We start from the raw sequence: 13,899 nt of genomic DNA on the forward strand, positions 1-13,899 counted from the left end.
TTAGCAACCTAATATATGCGTCTTTGAGGGGAAGATGCTCTGCCCGATAAGAAGGGAGTTCACTGCTCAGCTTCTGCCCTTGAGATGAATAAACAAGTAAACAGAGCATCTTACTTTGATGTAGATGTAAGAGGACAAAAGGAGGAGGGAGTCAATAACTGCTTGTTTACCCGGGGAGTTCTGGTTATCTGAGAAGTCTTTTTGGAAAGTGTAGGATTTACTAGGAATCCTTGAACAAAGAAAGGGCAAGGGTGTGGCAAGGTCAGTCCAAACTTCACTTCTTTCCTCCCTGAGTTCATCTAAGTTCTTTTTGTTTGTTTTTTAATTGTGGAAAAATATACATAGCACAAAATTTGCCATTTTAACCATGTTTAAGCGTACAGGCAGTGGCAGTAAGCACATTCACACTGTTGTGCAACTATGTCTAAGGTACTTTTAATCTGAGATGAAATCAGAAGGTGTTGAAGGTAAAACAAGGGGAAAGAGGAGTTCAGCAGTGAGGACATGAGTCATAACACTCTTTTTCAGTTTTATTTTTTAATTTTTACTTTTTTGTCTTTATTTATTTATTTTTAGGGCCCCCCTCACAGCATATGCAAGTTCCTAGGCTAGAGATCAAATGGGAGCTGTAGCTGCTGGCCTATGCCACAGCCACAGCAATGCAGGGTCTGAGCCGCGGTCTGCAACTGACACCACAGCTCCTGGCAACACGGGATCCTTTTTAACCCAGTGAGCAAGGCCATGGATCTAACCCGTGTCCTCACAGATACCAGTTGGGTTCGTTACCGCTGAGCCATGACGGGAACTCCAACGCCCTTTTTTAAGGACAAGAGGTGGAAGGGATGGGGAGAAGAGGGACAGGATGGACAGATACACCTGTTGATGTATTGTTGGTCACTAGGAAAACAATAGCCCTGGGCCCCTTGCTGCCCATCCATCATGCTTTTAAAGGCCATTAGGAGTCAATCCACCTGTTTCCCTGGATCAAGAGAAGATTATCTGTTCAAATCTACCAGCCTCAGGAATGCAGTGGTGCTCTCAACACTCCTTTGGTTTGTCTAAAATGAGGTCTTCTGCTTTTTCACTAGGGCAAAGGGTGGGTGAGTGGGATGGAATAGTGGCCGCTGCTGATCAGTATGGAGAATGACCAAGTTTCATTTTTGTTTCCACAGTCCTTCTCATCAGATTTCTCCAAAGAGAGTTTTCGAAAAATTCTTAGGCCATCAGGGCAGAGTTTACTGAGGCTTTAAACACTGCTCTTTCTTTCCAATTCCTGGGAGAGGAAATCAAAATGTACAGGTTACTCTGTCAAGCAAATTACTTATTGTCTGAGTTGTTTCTGTTTCCTCTGGATAGTCTCAATGTTCAGTATTTCTAAATGGAGCTAGGAAGATAGAGCTGCTGGTGGGAGTAACTTCAGAACCAGGCAGCACCTGCCTTGCCTATCAGTCCTTTGAGGGTTAGGATTCTTCATTTTATTTATTTATCTATTTTTGCTTTTTAGGGCCGCACCCATGGCATAAGAAGTTCCCAGGCTGGGGGCTGAATTGGAGCTACAGTTGCTGACCTATAACACAGCCGCAGCAACATGGGATCTGAGCCACATCTGTGACCTACACTATAGGTCACCGCAACACCCGCTCCTCAACCCACTGAGTGAGGCCAGGGATCAAACCTGCATCCTCATGGATACCAGTCGGATTCATTTCCACTGCACCACAACGGGAACTCCAGGATTCTTAATTTTAGATCCTGTTCTACACTCTAATTCTCTAGAGGAAAAGAGAGCTGCACCACAGGAGAGATTTATTACTATTACTTACTGAGAAGGTGGGAGGAATACAAAGAAACAAGTGGGAAGAAAAAAATTCTAAAGTCTCTTTACTTCTGTGCTTCTAAAAATCCTACAGAAGCAGTTTCTAATTCATAAATGATGCCTTGGAGGACCTGGAAGCAGAAGTGGCAGTGAAATTGGTGAAAGTTATGACACAGAACGGAGGTTGGGTTCCACAGGACTATAGTTTTTCAGGTAGTCACATCTTGCTGTTGCACAAAGGATCTGGTAACAGTAGTCCCTAACAGAGGATACTTTCCTAATAAAATGGGGCATAAAATACCTTCCCCACCTACAAAAGGAATTGTAAAGTGATGATTAATTACCAGGTCCTGAATCATTCAAGGTCTGGAGAATCCGGCCGGTTGGTAAATCACTGGTGTCTACTGACTCTCAAAAGTAACAGGGAAAAAGACCAGTACTTTATGCTTTAACTTTTGCTTTTCAGGGCTGCACCTGTGGCATATGGAAGTTCCCAGGATAGGGGTCCAATCAGAGCTATAGCTGCCAGCCTTCGCCAGAGGCGCAACAGCACCCAGTCCCTGCCGTGTCTGTGACGGCAAGGCAGATCACTTAACCCACTGAGCGAGGCCAGGGATAGAACTCGCATCCTCACGGATACTAGTCGGATTAAGGATCCGACTAGGAGCCATGAGGAAAACTTAACACCTGTATTTTAAATAGAACACTTATGTTCAAAACTGATGCCAAACAGATGGAGTTCCCCTTGTGGCGCAGTGGTTAACGAATCCGACTAGGAACCATGAGGTTGTGGGTTCAGTCCCTGACCTTGCTCAGTGGGTTAAGGATCCAGCGTTGCCGAGAGCTGTGGTGTAGGTTTCAGACGCGGCTCGGATCCAGCGTTGCTGTGGTTCTGGCGTAGGCCGGCGGCTATAGCTCCGATTCGACCCCTAGCCTCGGAACCTCCATATGCTGTGAGACCGGCCCTAGAAAAGGCAAAAAGACAAAAACAAAAAACAAAACAAAAAAAAAACTTGATGCCAAATAGATAGCGTTGTCAACCTGCCCATCTCTTCATCCCCCATTAATCCCCTTCATCGACTTTTAGGAAATGGGAAAGAACCTACCTGAGCAGCCTTTGAAAGGAGACTGGATATCTGGGCTCTTTTGAAGATGAGGCACAGAAAGACCAGGTTTTTTCTTAGTACCTGTTTGGAAGCCTTTATGGGGTATATGGTGGAGAGGTACACAGGGTGCCCTAGCGGGTAAGTGGTGGTGGATCAGCTGGGTAAGTAGTGGCCGATCAGCTCTGGGGAAGTGAGGGGTCAACTGCGAGTGTGTAAGGGGCCTCACAGGCCAACCATTGTGGACAGCCAGCCCCGCGGCTGGAGAGGTTTAATCACCACGCGCCTTCCGGTTACCATGGTAGCCCTCCCTCTTTCCAACCCCGCCCCCCTTTGCCTGCTGGAGGAAAATGCTGGGAGCGGTCGCCCCGGGCGACTGAGCGGTCCCGCCCTTCGCTCCCCGCGGCTGGTCTCCCTCCAGTGGACAGCCTTCCCGCCTGCCTGGCGGTGGGAGGGCGCGGCGGTGGTGGCGTCACGTCCGGGCGGGTGGGCGAGTTCCGGTATTTCAGGGCGGAGCAGGCGGAAGTAGGGGTGAGAAGCGGCTGCAGCGCCGAGCGGAGAAGGCAGGAACCCGATTGCGAGCAGGAGCTGGGTGGGCACCATGGCTGGAATCACCACCATCGAGGCGGTGAAGCGCAAGATCCAGGTTCTGCAGCAGCAGGCCGATGATGCAGAGGAGAGGGCCGAGCGCCTCCAGCGGGAAGTGGAGGGGGAAAGGCGGGCCCGGGAACAGGTACGGAGAGGGCGAGGCGAGTGAGGGAATGGCAGGCGCTGGAGCAGATGGGACCCCGAACTAGGTCCCATATTTGCGAACGAGCACGGTCCTTAGAGGGCCAGCATACTTGGTGATGAAGTTGGAGCCCGGAGGTTGGGTGGGGCTCAGCTTCTTTGGACATCTAGCGGGTGAGGGGGGAACGGGGTGCTCGAGCGAACAGGCGTGACCTTTGAAGGAATTGAGCCTCGCGGGCCTGAGGAGTGGTTTTCCTCCTTTCTCCCAGCTCATTCATTCAGTCGCTCTGAGCCGGGCGCGGCCGGGGGAGGGGCTCAAGCGGCCTCTCCCTCCCCCACTTCCCCGTCGAGGGCGGGGGGGATTTTGCTCTCGTTGGGGTTTCCGGCCTCAAGGGTGAGAGTAGGTGGCTGCCTCTCCAGTCTGGGAGGGGCAGAGCCGAATTTAAGGTGAAAGGGTGGGGGTTGAGGGTGGGACCCGCCGGAAAGCCCCCAGCCTAGCCTGCTGGTAGCTTTTCCGCTCCCTCCTCCTGCTCAGGAAATGAGGCAGCAGTCGGCCGAGAGGAAGCGCGGTGCCCTCCCTGGAGGAGGTTGAGGCCACAGCACCGCCTCCCATCCTCCGGCCTGGGGCCCTTTCCTCTTACGGGGAGCCCTTGCAACTGCTGAACCCATTCTCTCTGTCGACGTGAAGAGGGAGGGGAGGAGATGGTACTTCACTCCTTCTGTTAGTGCAAATGTAGGTATCAACAAAAACTTGCCTAGCTTCCACGATGACCTGGAAGGCAGGAACTTATGCCAGATTCAGGCGTTTATTGCTGAAGTGTGAAGAGTGCTAGCTGACCAGGTTAAGAACACTTCGTCCAAGCAGAGCTGATAAGCGAGTGTATGTTGCAGAGAATCTGATGGGGTGCCAATTTCTGTCAAGGTTTCTAGTTCGCGTGGTTGATGGAGTCAAGATACCGAGTTCCAAATAATGAATTCCCGGGGGTCTCTAGTGATGTTACTCTGCTCCTTTCCCAATTATCCACTACAGTGTTTTGTTTTGTTTAAGTTCAGTAAATATTTGTTCTACTGAAAGATGGAACATAAAATGTTAATGAGCCGAGGGGTGATTCTTGAAACCACTTTCTGTTTAGAAGGGCGATTTGTTATAGTAGGCTATGAGCTTTTCAGGGTCTAGGGTGCAGTCTAGTAGGTGGAGCTGATATCTTGAGTTGAGGCTTTGGTTTTGGAGGATCTTGAGGCTGGAGAGGAAAGTAACAGTTGCTAAAATTTGAAGACCTGATGAAAGACCTCTTGTGGTGTATTGGTATTCCTGGTTCTTCCCGTTGGTAAGTTGTTGTTTGTTTTTTACTTTTTGGCTGCTTCTCTGGGGAGTGGCTGAGAATTAATGCTTTGGGGGAAAGAGGGGAGGCAGCTGCCTTCCAGGTTAATACTTAAGATTGTTAGAATATTCATTGCTTCATATAACTGGGCTTGGAAATGCTGGGATCTTGTCTTCCTCAGTCACCCACTTGTCAGTGGATTTTTCCTCCCAGTTTTGTCCACAGCTTCTGATTATCAACTCAAGTGAAGATGAACTGGCTGGGTGACTCTTTATGACAGCTGACACTTTCTCATCTCCTTTGTTCTAAAGACCAGATCCTGGTAAAAGGGAAGACGGAATGGCCTGAAGGAACTAGCCATGTTTTGAGCTCCAGAGTCTTAGGGTCAACACTTAAGCATGCACATCTTAGGACTAGTTCTAGGGTAGATGATGCCCCCTCCCCTCCCCAAGCCCTCAGGATTTGATTTTCCAGCTAGGATGTTCTCAGCCACTCTGTCTAGGATTTGGTCATTTTCTTTGCAGGAAAATTTAGCCCCCCCCCGGTGATTCTAGCCAAGTGAGCAGCCTCAGATGTTTCTTAAGCTTCTTCTCCCTTACTCAGAACCTGCCACATTTGTTTATCGAGCTTAGTGAGGTCTAGTGAGGAAGTCCTCAGATGGGGAAGTAGGGTGGTAGTTAAATATTTATGAAACCAGTTAGTATCTTCTCCCCCAGCTTGAGGGAGCCTAATCTTTTGACTTTCTGCTCTAGTGAACTTTGAATTCCTCCTGAGGGGACACCTGTGGGAAGGGAGGGGGTTGCTTGAACTACCTGTTATCCTCTTAGGGCATTTTGGAATGTGGGTTTTACTGGCTCCTCCTTCCTGGAGCTGGAAGCTCAGCACTCCCTGATGCTATCACATGCTCTTAGTGGAATTGTCACTTAATTGCTTTTCTCATTGCTTTGTGTGAACATCCAGCCCTTTTGGGGAAGCTGGGTGAGTCCAAAGCAGAGACCAAGTTGTTCTGGAATCCACAACTCTTTCCTGCTTTTGGCCTGGAGATTGACCTTTTATAATGTAGCACCTTGTAAAATCCACTTTCAATTTTGAATCTCCCTGTTGTCTTTTTTGTTAAACTGAAGAAAACTGCAACATGTTTAATGTAGTAGCTTGCCTTATCTGGAGTGGGGGTAGTAAAAATACACATGCCATAAAATTTACCACTTTGTTTTAAAGTGTAGGGTTCACCTTCTCTGCTTTTAATACCTGTCTTGTAACTTCCCTTGGTATTTCTTTTTCTGGTCTAAAAGATTTAGGAATACTATGGAGGGAGTGAGTGGGCTTTGTGAACAGCAGTTTCGATTGTGGCCTTATTCACAGATTCCTGGTCTGCAGGGGTGGGTGGTGGTGGTGGTGGTGGTGGTTAGAATGTCTGACTATTGTGTGGCTCTCTCCCATCCGTGGGGTCTGGTGGAATAAGCAACTGGCTTTATCACCTGTCTTTGGTTTAGATTTGTTTTCCTGCTGATTTCCTTTCTCTTGCCTTCATACTGGAGCACCTACTCATAGGGGAGAGGCAAATAGCCCTTTGCTCTGAGTGCCTCCGCTCAGACTCCACCTTTGTTTACTCTGGGACAGATAGCTCTGCTCCCTTCCAACTTGCCTCCCCCTGGACGAAATTTAAAGTGCCCAAGGACACAGTATCTGTCTAGATACATTTGTGAACACAATAAACCAGAGCAGTCCTTTACTCATAAGGCTTAAGCCTAACTTTTCCATTACTCTTTTCCTTTGAATTTCATCTGTGGCCTTTGTCTAAAAAGAGAAACCGCAGAGTGGCAGAATGCCAGATCTAGGCTAATCCCCTTCTGTCCTTGGCCCTGATGTACCTTTCAGCAGCAGTGCCCTGTTGGTTTTCTTGCCTTGATGGGTATGGTGTGCTCAGGGAGTCCCTTCAGAGTGGAAGATGGTAGAAAATCGTTTCATAGCTGAAGCTATTGTCAGCCATCTTCTGAAGTGACCTGAGCTGCTGCTGTGTTCCCTCACTCACCCTGGGATCTTTGCTTCTTGGGCAGCAGAGAAATCCTATTATTGCCTGAAGGAAAGACCTCAGTGTACCTCCAAGCTGGACAGAGGTGGGCGGGCTGAAAGATCAAAACCACATCTAAGGCATGCCAAACCTGGGATGATAGAACAGCGTAAAGTTAATGTTTCCCAGGGCCGTGTCTCCCATTCTCATTTGCAGAAGTTGGTCCCACTCAGTCTCTGGGTACAGCGTGATTGACCTGAAGGGGATAGGCATTGTACAGAGAGGTCCTGGCTGGAAGAAGTCAATAGGTGTCTTCCCTTGTTCCTTGAAACATTTAACAGATCTTGATTCTGCAAGCTTTTTGTTTCATTGTAAAGAGAACTGATCCTCTGTGGGAGGAGAAAAAAGGGAACAGTGACTGCCCTCCCCTGTTCCCCACCCTCCCCACAGGGTCTCCTGAGGCTTTTGCTGGAACTCCCATCCTGGATTCTGTTTTTGATGAGGCTCGTTCAATATATGCATGCTCTAGTTAGGGCACCAAGATGTGTTTTCTCCTCCTCCCTTTTCAGCCTTGCGAAGAATTCTATTGTAAATGCTGATTTGTGGGAGAAACTGCCCGAGCCAGCTTGTTGTCATGGAAACTGTACACCCCCGCCCCCATAGCCTGTTATCTTCTACTTCATTTGGGTAACTACTGGTGAGCTGGGTGGGGTCTTAGATTTCATGAGCTCCCTTCAAATCTGGGCCCATTCTGTTTTTTTTTTTTTTTTTTTTTTTGGTTCTAGGCTTCTGAAGAGGGGTGGGGTAAATCATTGTACTGGCAGTGTTTTATAGTTCTTGCCTGATAGCCAGACTGCTCATAATCTTGGCCTTTTTGAGCTTGTGAGGCGAAATATGTGTTCTCCTGTAGGGTACATCTTTTTTCTGAGACAGGACCAGAGAATCCTTGTCCCCGCCCATGATATTTTAAGTGGAGATACAAATCGTTTCTTAGTAATTTCAGCATATGCAGACATCCGGATTTTCCTGTAAGGCAGTGGTTACATAGCCCCAGCGCCTGCAATCCCTTCAATCTCCCATGTTTGTCTTTGGAGACTTTTGGGCTGTATCCCTTCTCTTAGGGGCTGGTGGCCCAGATTGTTTCTATAGCTACCCCCACCCCTGACTGCCAGGAGGAAATCAGGGTAATAGAATTCAGGCACAATCTGGGCTGTGGAAGAGAGATCATGTTTACCAAGCACTTGGATAAGCATCTGAACTGGGTAGCATGCAGGGCAGATTAAATTCTTGTACGGTTGTGGCCACCAGTAAAGGTATGGGGAGGGGACAGGCAGTCATAGGAGGGAGGCTTTTCTACAGTAGAAGTCATGCACATGCAGCTGCCTCCTTTCTTCCTTTCTTACTCCATTGCCAAGAAGGAGGCATGGAATTCCTTGGATGCCAGCCTGTGCTTTATTGTGGAGTGGAGGCCAGGGAGAGCATTGTCCTCAGCTGGATTGGAGGATGAGGCTAAGGGGATGACTAGAGGAATAGAAAAGAGTCACAATTCAGAAATTTAGAAGAATGATGGTGGGCATGGAGGAAACATTCTCTTCTGTCCCCAGTTGTTTTTTTTTCAATGGCTGCACCCGAGGCATATGGAAGTTCTTGGGCCAGGAATCCGAGCCACAGTTGCGGCAACGCCAGATCCTTTCATCCACTGTACTGCGTTAGGGATTGAATCCGCACCTCTGCTGCATTTGGATTCTTAACCCCCTGGACCACAGCGGGAACTCTGCCCCCAGTTTTTTGGGCAGTATCATCAAATCATTTCAGTAGCGCCTAAACCCAGAAGCAACTTCTTGTCAAGTTTAAAAAGGTGGGAGGTGGGGGGCAAGATGAAAGAATGGGAGGGAGCTATCCAATGTTCCATCCTTCTCCTTTCTGGTCTGGAAGGTTGTTCTGGAAAACATTATTCTCTTGGCTAGTCATCCTCCTGGTGTGTTAGGATAAGGTGATCAGAGGGCTAACAACTTGAGCAAATCAGCAAATAGGTAATCCCAGATTCCTTGCTTTTCTATTCCCCCCCCTTTTTTTTTTTTTTTTTTTTTTGTCTTTTTTCCTTTTCTAGGGCAACTCCTGAGGCATATGGAGGTTCCCAGGCTAGGGGTCTAATCAGAGCTGTAGCCGCTGGCCTACACAACAACTCACGGCAACGCCGGATCCTTTAGCCCACTGAGCAAGGTCAGGGACTGAACCCACAACCTCATGGTTCCTAGTCGGATTCGTTAACTCCTATTTTTCCATTTTATGGGACACATATAAGAAAGCTGTTGCAGAGTGGGACACACCTCTAAACCAGAGCTCAGGCAGAAGGACCCCTCCCTTCACTGGCTACCTTTTCTGCTACTCGCATGTACAGGAATTTGAACTGAGTCCAGAAAGGGGGTGGTACTAACTGACACTGGGCTGGGCAAGGAACTGAGTTTTAAAACACTCTTCCTGTGGTACATATGGGAGTTCATTGATGGGAAAGGGAGGAAAATACATATAATAATACAGAGTATATAGTCATGTCTGCTAGATCTTACGTGCATCTGAATTAAGACAGATCTACCGTTCAAGACCCTGACTTCCTCCTGGTGGTAGTTAACCCCAATCTTAGTGTCGTCATTCAACTTCTTTTCACCATGCCTCTGCTTCCTTTTCCCATTCTTTCATTTAAACACAGGCTGAGGCTGAGGTGGCCTCCTTGAACCGTAGGATCCAGCTGGTTGAAGAGGAGCTGGACCGCGCTCAAGAGCGCCTGGCCACTGCCCTGCAAAAGCTGGAGGAAGCTGAGAAAGCTGCTGATGAGAGCGAGAGGTGTGTAGAGGGGCCTGATAGTGTAGCTTTCGAGAGAAGTTCATAATGGCTCTGATCAAGATTTCCTTATGCACCTGTTTATTTATTTATTTATTTTGCTTTTTAGGGCCACACCTGAGGCATATGGAGATTCCCAGGCTAAGAGTCATATTGGAGCTGTAGGTGCCAGCCTGCCCCACAGCCACATGGAATCCGAGCCACGTCTACAATCTACACCACAACTCATGGCAACGCGGGATCCCTGACACACTGAGCAAGGCCAGGGATCGAACCAGAATCCTCTAAGATACTAGTCAGATTTGTTTCTGCTAAGCCACAACGGGAATCCTACACCTGTTTTTTAAACCAATAACTTGTCTTTACTGGGTCTTCTTTCCTTCCGTTTTTTTTTTTTTTTTTTTTTTAATGGAAGTTTCCAGGCTAGGGGTCAAATTGGAGACTCCAGCCACCGGCCTACATCACAGCAATGCCATGCCCCATCTGCGACCTATGGGCGTGGCTTGTGGCAACGCTGCATCCTTAACCCACTGAGTGAGGCCAGGAACTTAACCCGCATCCTCACGGATACTAGTTGGGTTCCACAATGGGAACTCCCATGACTCTTGTATAATTGCTGTTTCTCTATAAATTGACCTAATGATCCTTAAATGGGGTCACCAGGGTAGCCTCCACTTAGTACCCAGAGTGGTTCTCAAAGTGAGGTCCCAGACCAGCAGCACCTGGGAACTTGGTAGAAACTCAAATCCTCAGCAGCCCCTAAACCCTAATTTATGAATCAGACTTTCAAAGTGGAGCTCAGCAATCAGTCTTTTTAAATAAGCTCTGAACCCTGGCCGCACTATTAGAATCATGGGAGTGCACGGTGGGACTCTTTGGGGATTTTACATCAGGGGGCGTTCCTATCATGGCTCAGTGGCAACTAACTGGACTAGTATCCATGAGAATCCCTGGCCTCACTCAGTGGTTAAGGATCAGGCGTTGCTGTGAGCAATGGTTTAGGTCGCAGACGAGGCTCGGATCTGGGGTTGCTGTGGCTGTGGTGCAGGCCAGAGGCTATAGCTCCAATTTGACCCCTAGCCTGGGGACCTCCTCATGCCGTGGGTGTGGCCCTAAGAAAGCAAAAACAAGCAAAAAACCCATCAGAATGCCTGGATCCCACCGCAGATTAATTAGAGCCCATCAATGTTTTTAAAGCTCCTCCAGTAATTGTAATGTATGACTGGGGTTGAGAACCACAGCCCTTGAACCAACTCATGTTTGTTTAAAATAGCCAATTGGCTCCTTGCGGTCTGTGAGTTAAAAGAAAACAAAGGTGCATGGTGACCTGCACGGGATCAAACTAGTAAGTCTTCCAGAATTAAAAATTCCCTGTTGGGAGCACATTAACACAGTGCAGCTGTGAAAACAAATAAGATAGCTAGCTATATGTATGCTGTTATATAGTGTCCACATTTATAGGGAGGGAGGAAAGCAAGTTGCAGAACAGCATAATATGATTCCTTTGCGGTGTGGGGAAATGGAGGTGAGATTTGGGGCATAAAAAACCATTTCTGGGATGGATTTTTGCTTTATGCCTTTAGACACTGCACTTACATTTTTAAATAAGTGTGTATTGTAAGAGAAAATTAAAAAATTAAACCGAGGTGAGGGAGGTGCTGTGGGGAGTCTGAGTGGCAAGCAGGGAGGAATGGGCTTTAAAAGGTGCACTTCTGGGCCCCCTGGAGCTGAGCTGAGGACAGACTCCCCAGAATGTCAGTGCCACATTTGTCCGTATTGTTTCTGGCAGAGGTATGAAGGTCATTGAAAACCGAGCCTTAAAAGATGAGGAAAAAATGGAACTCCAGGAAATCCAACTCAAAGAAGCTAAGCACATTGCAGAAGAGGCAGATAGGAAGTATGAAGAGGTAAGGCACTTTTAGCTTGTCTCTCTCTCCAGTGACATCGGGCTTCTGAAAAGAATCATGGGAGGAAAATGGCCCCTCTTTGGCTCCACTGAGCTGTACCTGGGTCTCTCCTGTAGGTGGCTCGTAAGTTGGTGATTATTGAGGGAGACTTGGAACGCACAGAGGAGCGAGCTGAGCTGGCAGAGTCGTGAGTATCCTGCTCCCCAAATCTTGCAGTACCATTCTTTCTGTTCCTTCCCCCCTTGGCTTGGGCATTAGTGTGAGTAACCCAGTATTCCTTCAGCCTTGTTAAATAGGGCCCGGAGAGTGGGAGTCATCTGGAATGCTTTTTTTTTAGGCCCTGTGAGTGGCTTTGAGCTTTCTTAACTCACTTGATGAGTGAGAAATGAGGCTTTCTCGTTTCTTGTAGGGAGGGTTTACAAATTGAGGGGAAAATGAAGCCTAAAAAACTATGAGCTGTTAACTGACAGGCCCTCCTGGGTCTTTCCATCGGAGTTCTGCTTCTTGAAGCCTTGAAGTGGATGTGCGGACTTAGGATCTGTCTCTGTTTTTACCACTTTGCCAGTCTGCTGGGGCATTTAGGGCAAAGGCAGCCGTGACCTGCTCTCCTGCTGGCCTTGTATAACAAAGTCAGGGCCGATGCATGTTTATTTGTGCTTCCCTTGCATTCCTCTCTCCTAGACATGACATATCATAACCATGGTGATGTTTTCTTCCCATTTTTTTGATTTTTTTTTTCCTTCGTTTTGCTGCTCGTGTCCTTGCTGTGTTCCTTGTTGATCTTTCTCCCTTCCCACAACCTGGCTTGTGTGATCCCTGTGACTATCACTAACAGCCGTTGCCGAGAGATGGATGAGCAGATCAGACTGATGGACCAGAATCTGAAGTGTCTGAGTGCTGCTGAAGAAAAGGTACTAACCGTTAAACCCACAGAGAGGTTATGTGTACGGTGTGGTTTCGTTTGGTTTTGTTTGGTTTTGCAGCTGCCTCCCCTCCACTGGTTGGTTTGTTGAGTGCTTTCTCATCTCTTCACGGAATGCTCCCTTCCTCTCCACTTACTTGGCATCTTTCATCTCTTCTTTCCTAGTTGCTTCACTGCCTCTCCACAGGGTCTCTCCTTCCCTTGGGTGATTTGGGGGACTCTTTGGGTTGGGCATTGGTCACCACCTCCACCCCAGATAGCAGTTATGATTTGTTCCTGCTAGTGGTTTCCCTCAAGTGTTCTCTTAGTATCCACACATTCCGAGTCCTAGCCAAGGAGGGTCCCACCCCGCTCCTGACATGTCCTATGGTAGAGGGAGGAGGGTTGGTGCTTGCTCAGATGACCTGGGAACTTCTCTTCCCCCAGTATGCCTTCCAGCTCTCTCTACATATAGGTTCAATTATGTCTGTGTGTCTCTCTCTCCCCTTTTTTATTCTGTTCTTCCCCTTTCCTCTCCTGCGGTATTTAAAATATTCACAGTAAGTGTTCTGAGCTGGAGGAGGAGCTGAAGAATGTCACCAACAACCTCAAGTCTCTTGAGGCTCAGGCCGAGAAGGTAGGGGCTGGTTTGTCAAAAGTGACAGGCTTTGGGGCCTGGGCCCAGCCCTGCCCTTGATGAAAGACTGGAGAAACCCATTCCTTATGTAATCCAGTGAGAAGTGTCCACCTACCCTCTCTCCAGATTCTGGGTTTAATTCTCATTCCTATACTGTAATTAAAATAACTTCTTGGGAGTTCCCGTCCGAGGTGCAGTGGCGCAGTGGTTAACGAATCCAACTAGGAACCATGAGGTTGCGGGTTTGATCCCTGCCCTTGCTCAGTGGGTTAGTGATCTGGCGTTGCCGTGAACTGTGGTGTAGGTTGCAGACGCGGCTCAGATCCTGCGTTGCTGTGGCTCTGGCGTAGGCCAGTGGCTATAGCTCCGATTCGACCCCTAGCCTGGGAACCTCCATATGCCGTGGGAGCAGCCCAAAGAAATAGCGAAAAAAGACAAAAAAAATTTAAAAAGTAACTTCTTGGTCTCAGGTGCCTGGGGTCGTGTTGATGCTGCTGTGCTTACAGTTGGGGGCAACAAATAGTATCAGATCTGAGATCTAGTGAGTGAGCAAAACAGATAACTTTATTCTTTATTGTCTCTGGGACTGTTTTGAGTCATGTGCCCTCAAGGTGTCACCACACCTACTCCTT

The 13,899-nt window shown here is 48.0% G+C and overlaps 1 protein-coding gene across 22 annotated transcripts in view; it reads left to right on the top strand.

Moving 5' to 3' along the window:
* TPM3 (tropomyosin 3) overlaps window positions 1–13,899 on the top strand; it is a 30,618-nt gene that overhangs the window by 4,028 nt on the left and 12,691 nt on the right. For 5 of the 22 annotated variants that reach the window (XM_005663363.3, XM_021088728.1, XM_021088730.1 and 2 more), the window contains exons 3-6: window positions 9,692–9,825; window positions 11,612–11,729; window positions 11,846–11,916; window positions 13,192–13,267. In XM_005663363.3, the coding sequence (XP_005663420.1) occupies window positions 9,692–9,825; window positions 11,612–11,729; window positions 11,846–11,916; window positions 13,192–13,267 (399 nt within the window). 22 annotated transcript variants of the gene reach the window in all.

The sequence above is a fragment of the Sus scrofa genome, chromosome 4, assembly GCF_000003025.6.
Source record: "Sus scrofa isolate TJ Tabasco breed Duroc chromosome 4, Sscrofa11.1, whole genome shotgun sequence".
Classification (NCBI taxonomy): domain Eukaryota; kingdom Metazoa; phylum Chordata; class Mammalia; order Artiodactyla; family Suidae; genus Sus; species Sus scrofa.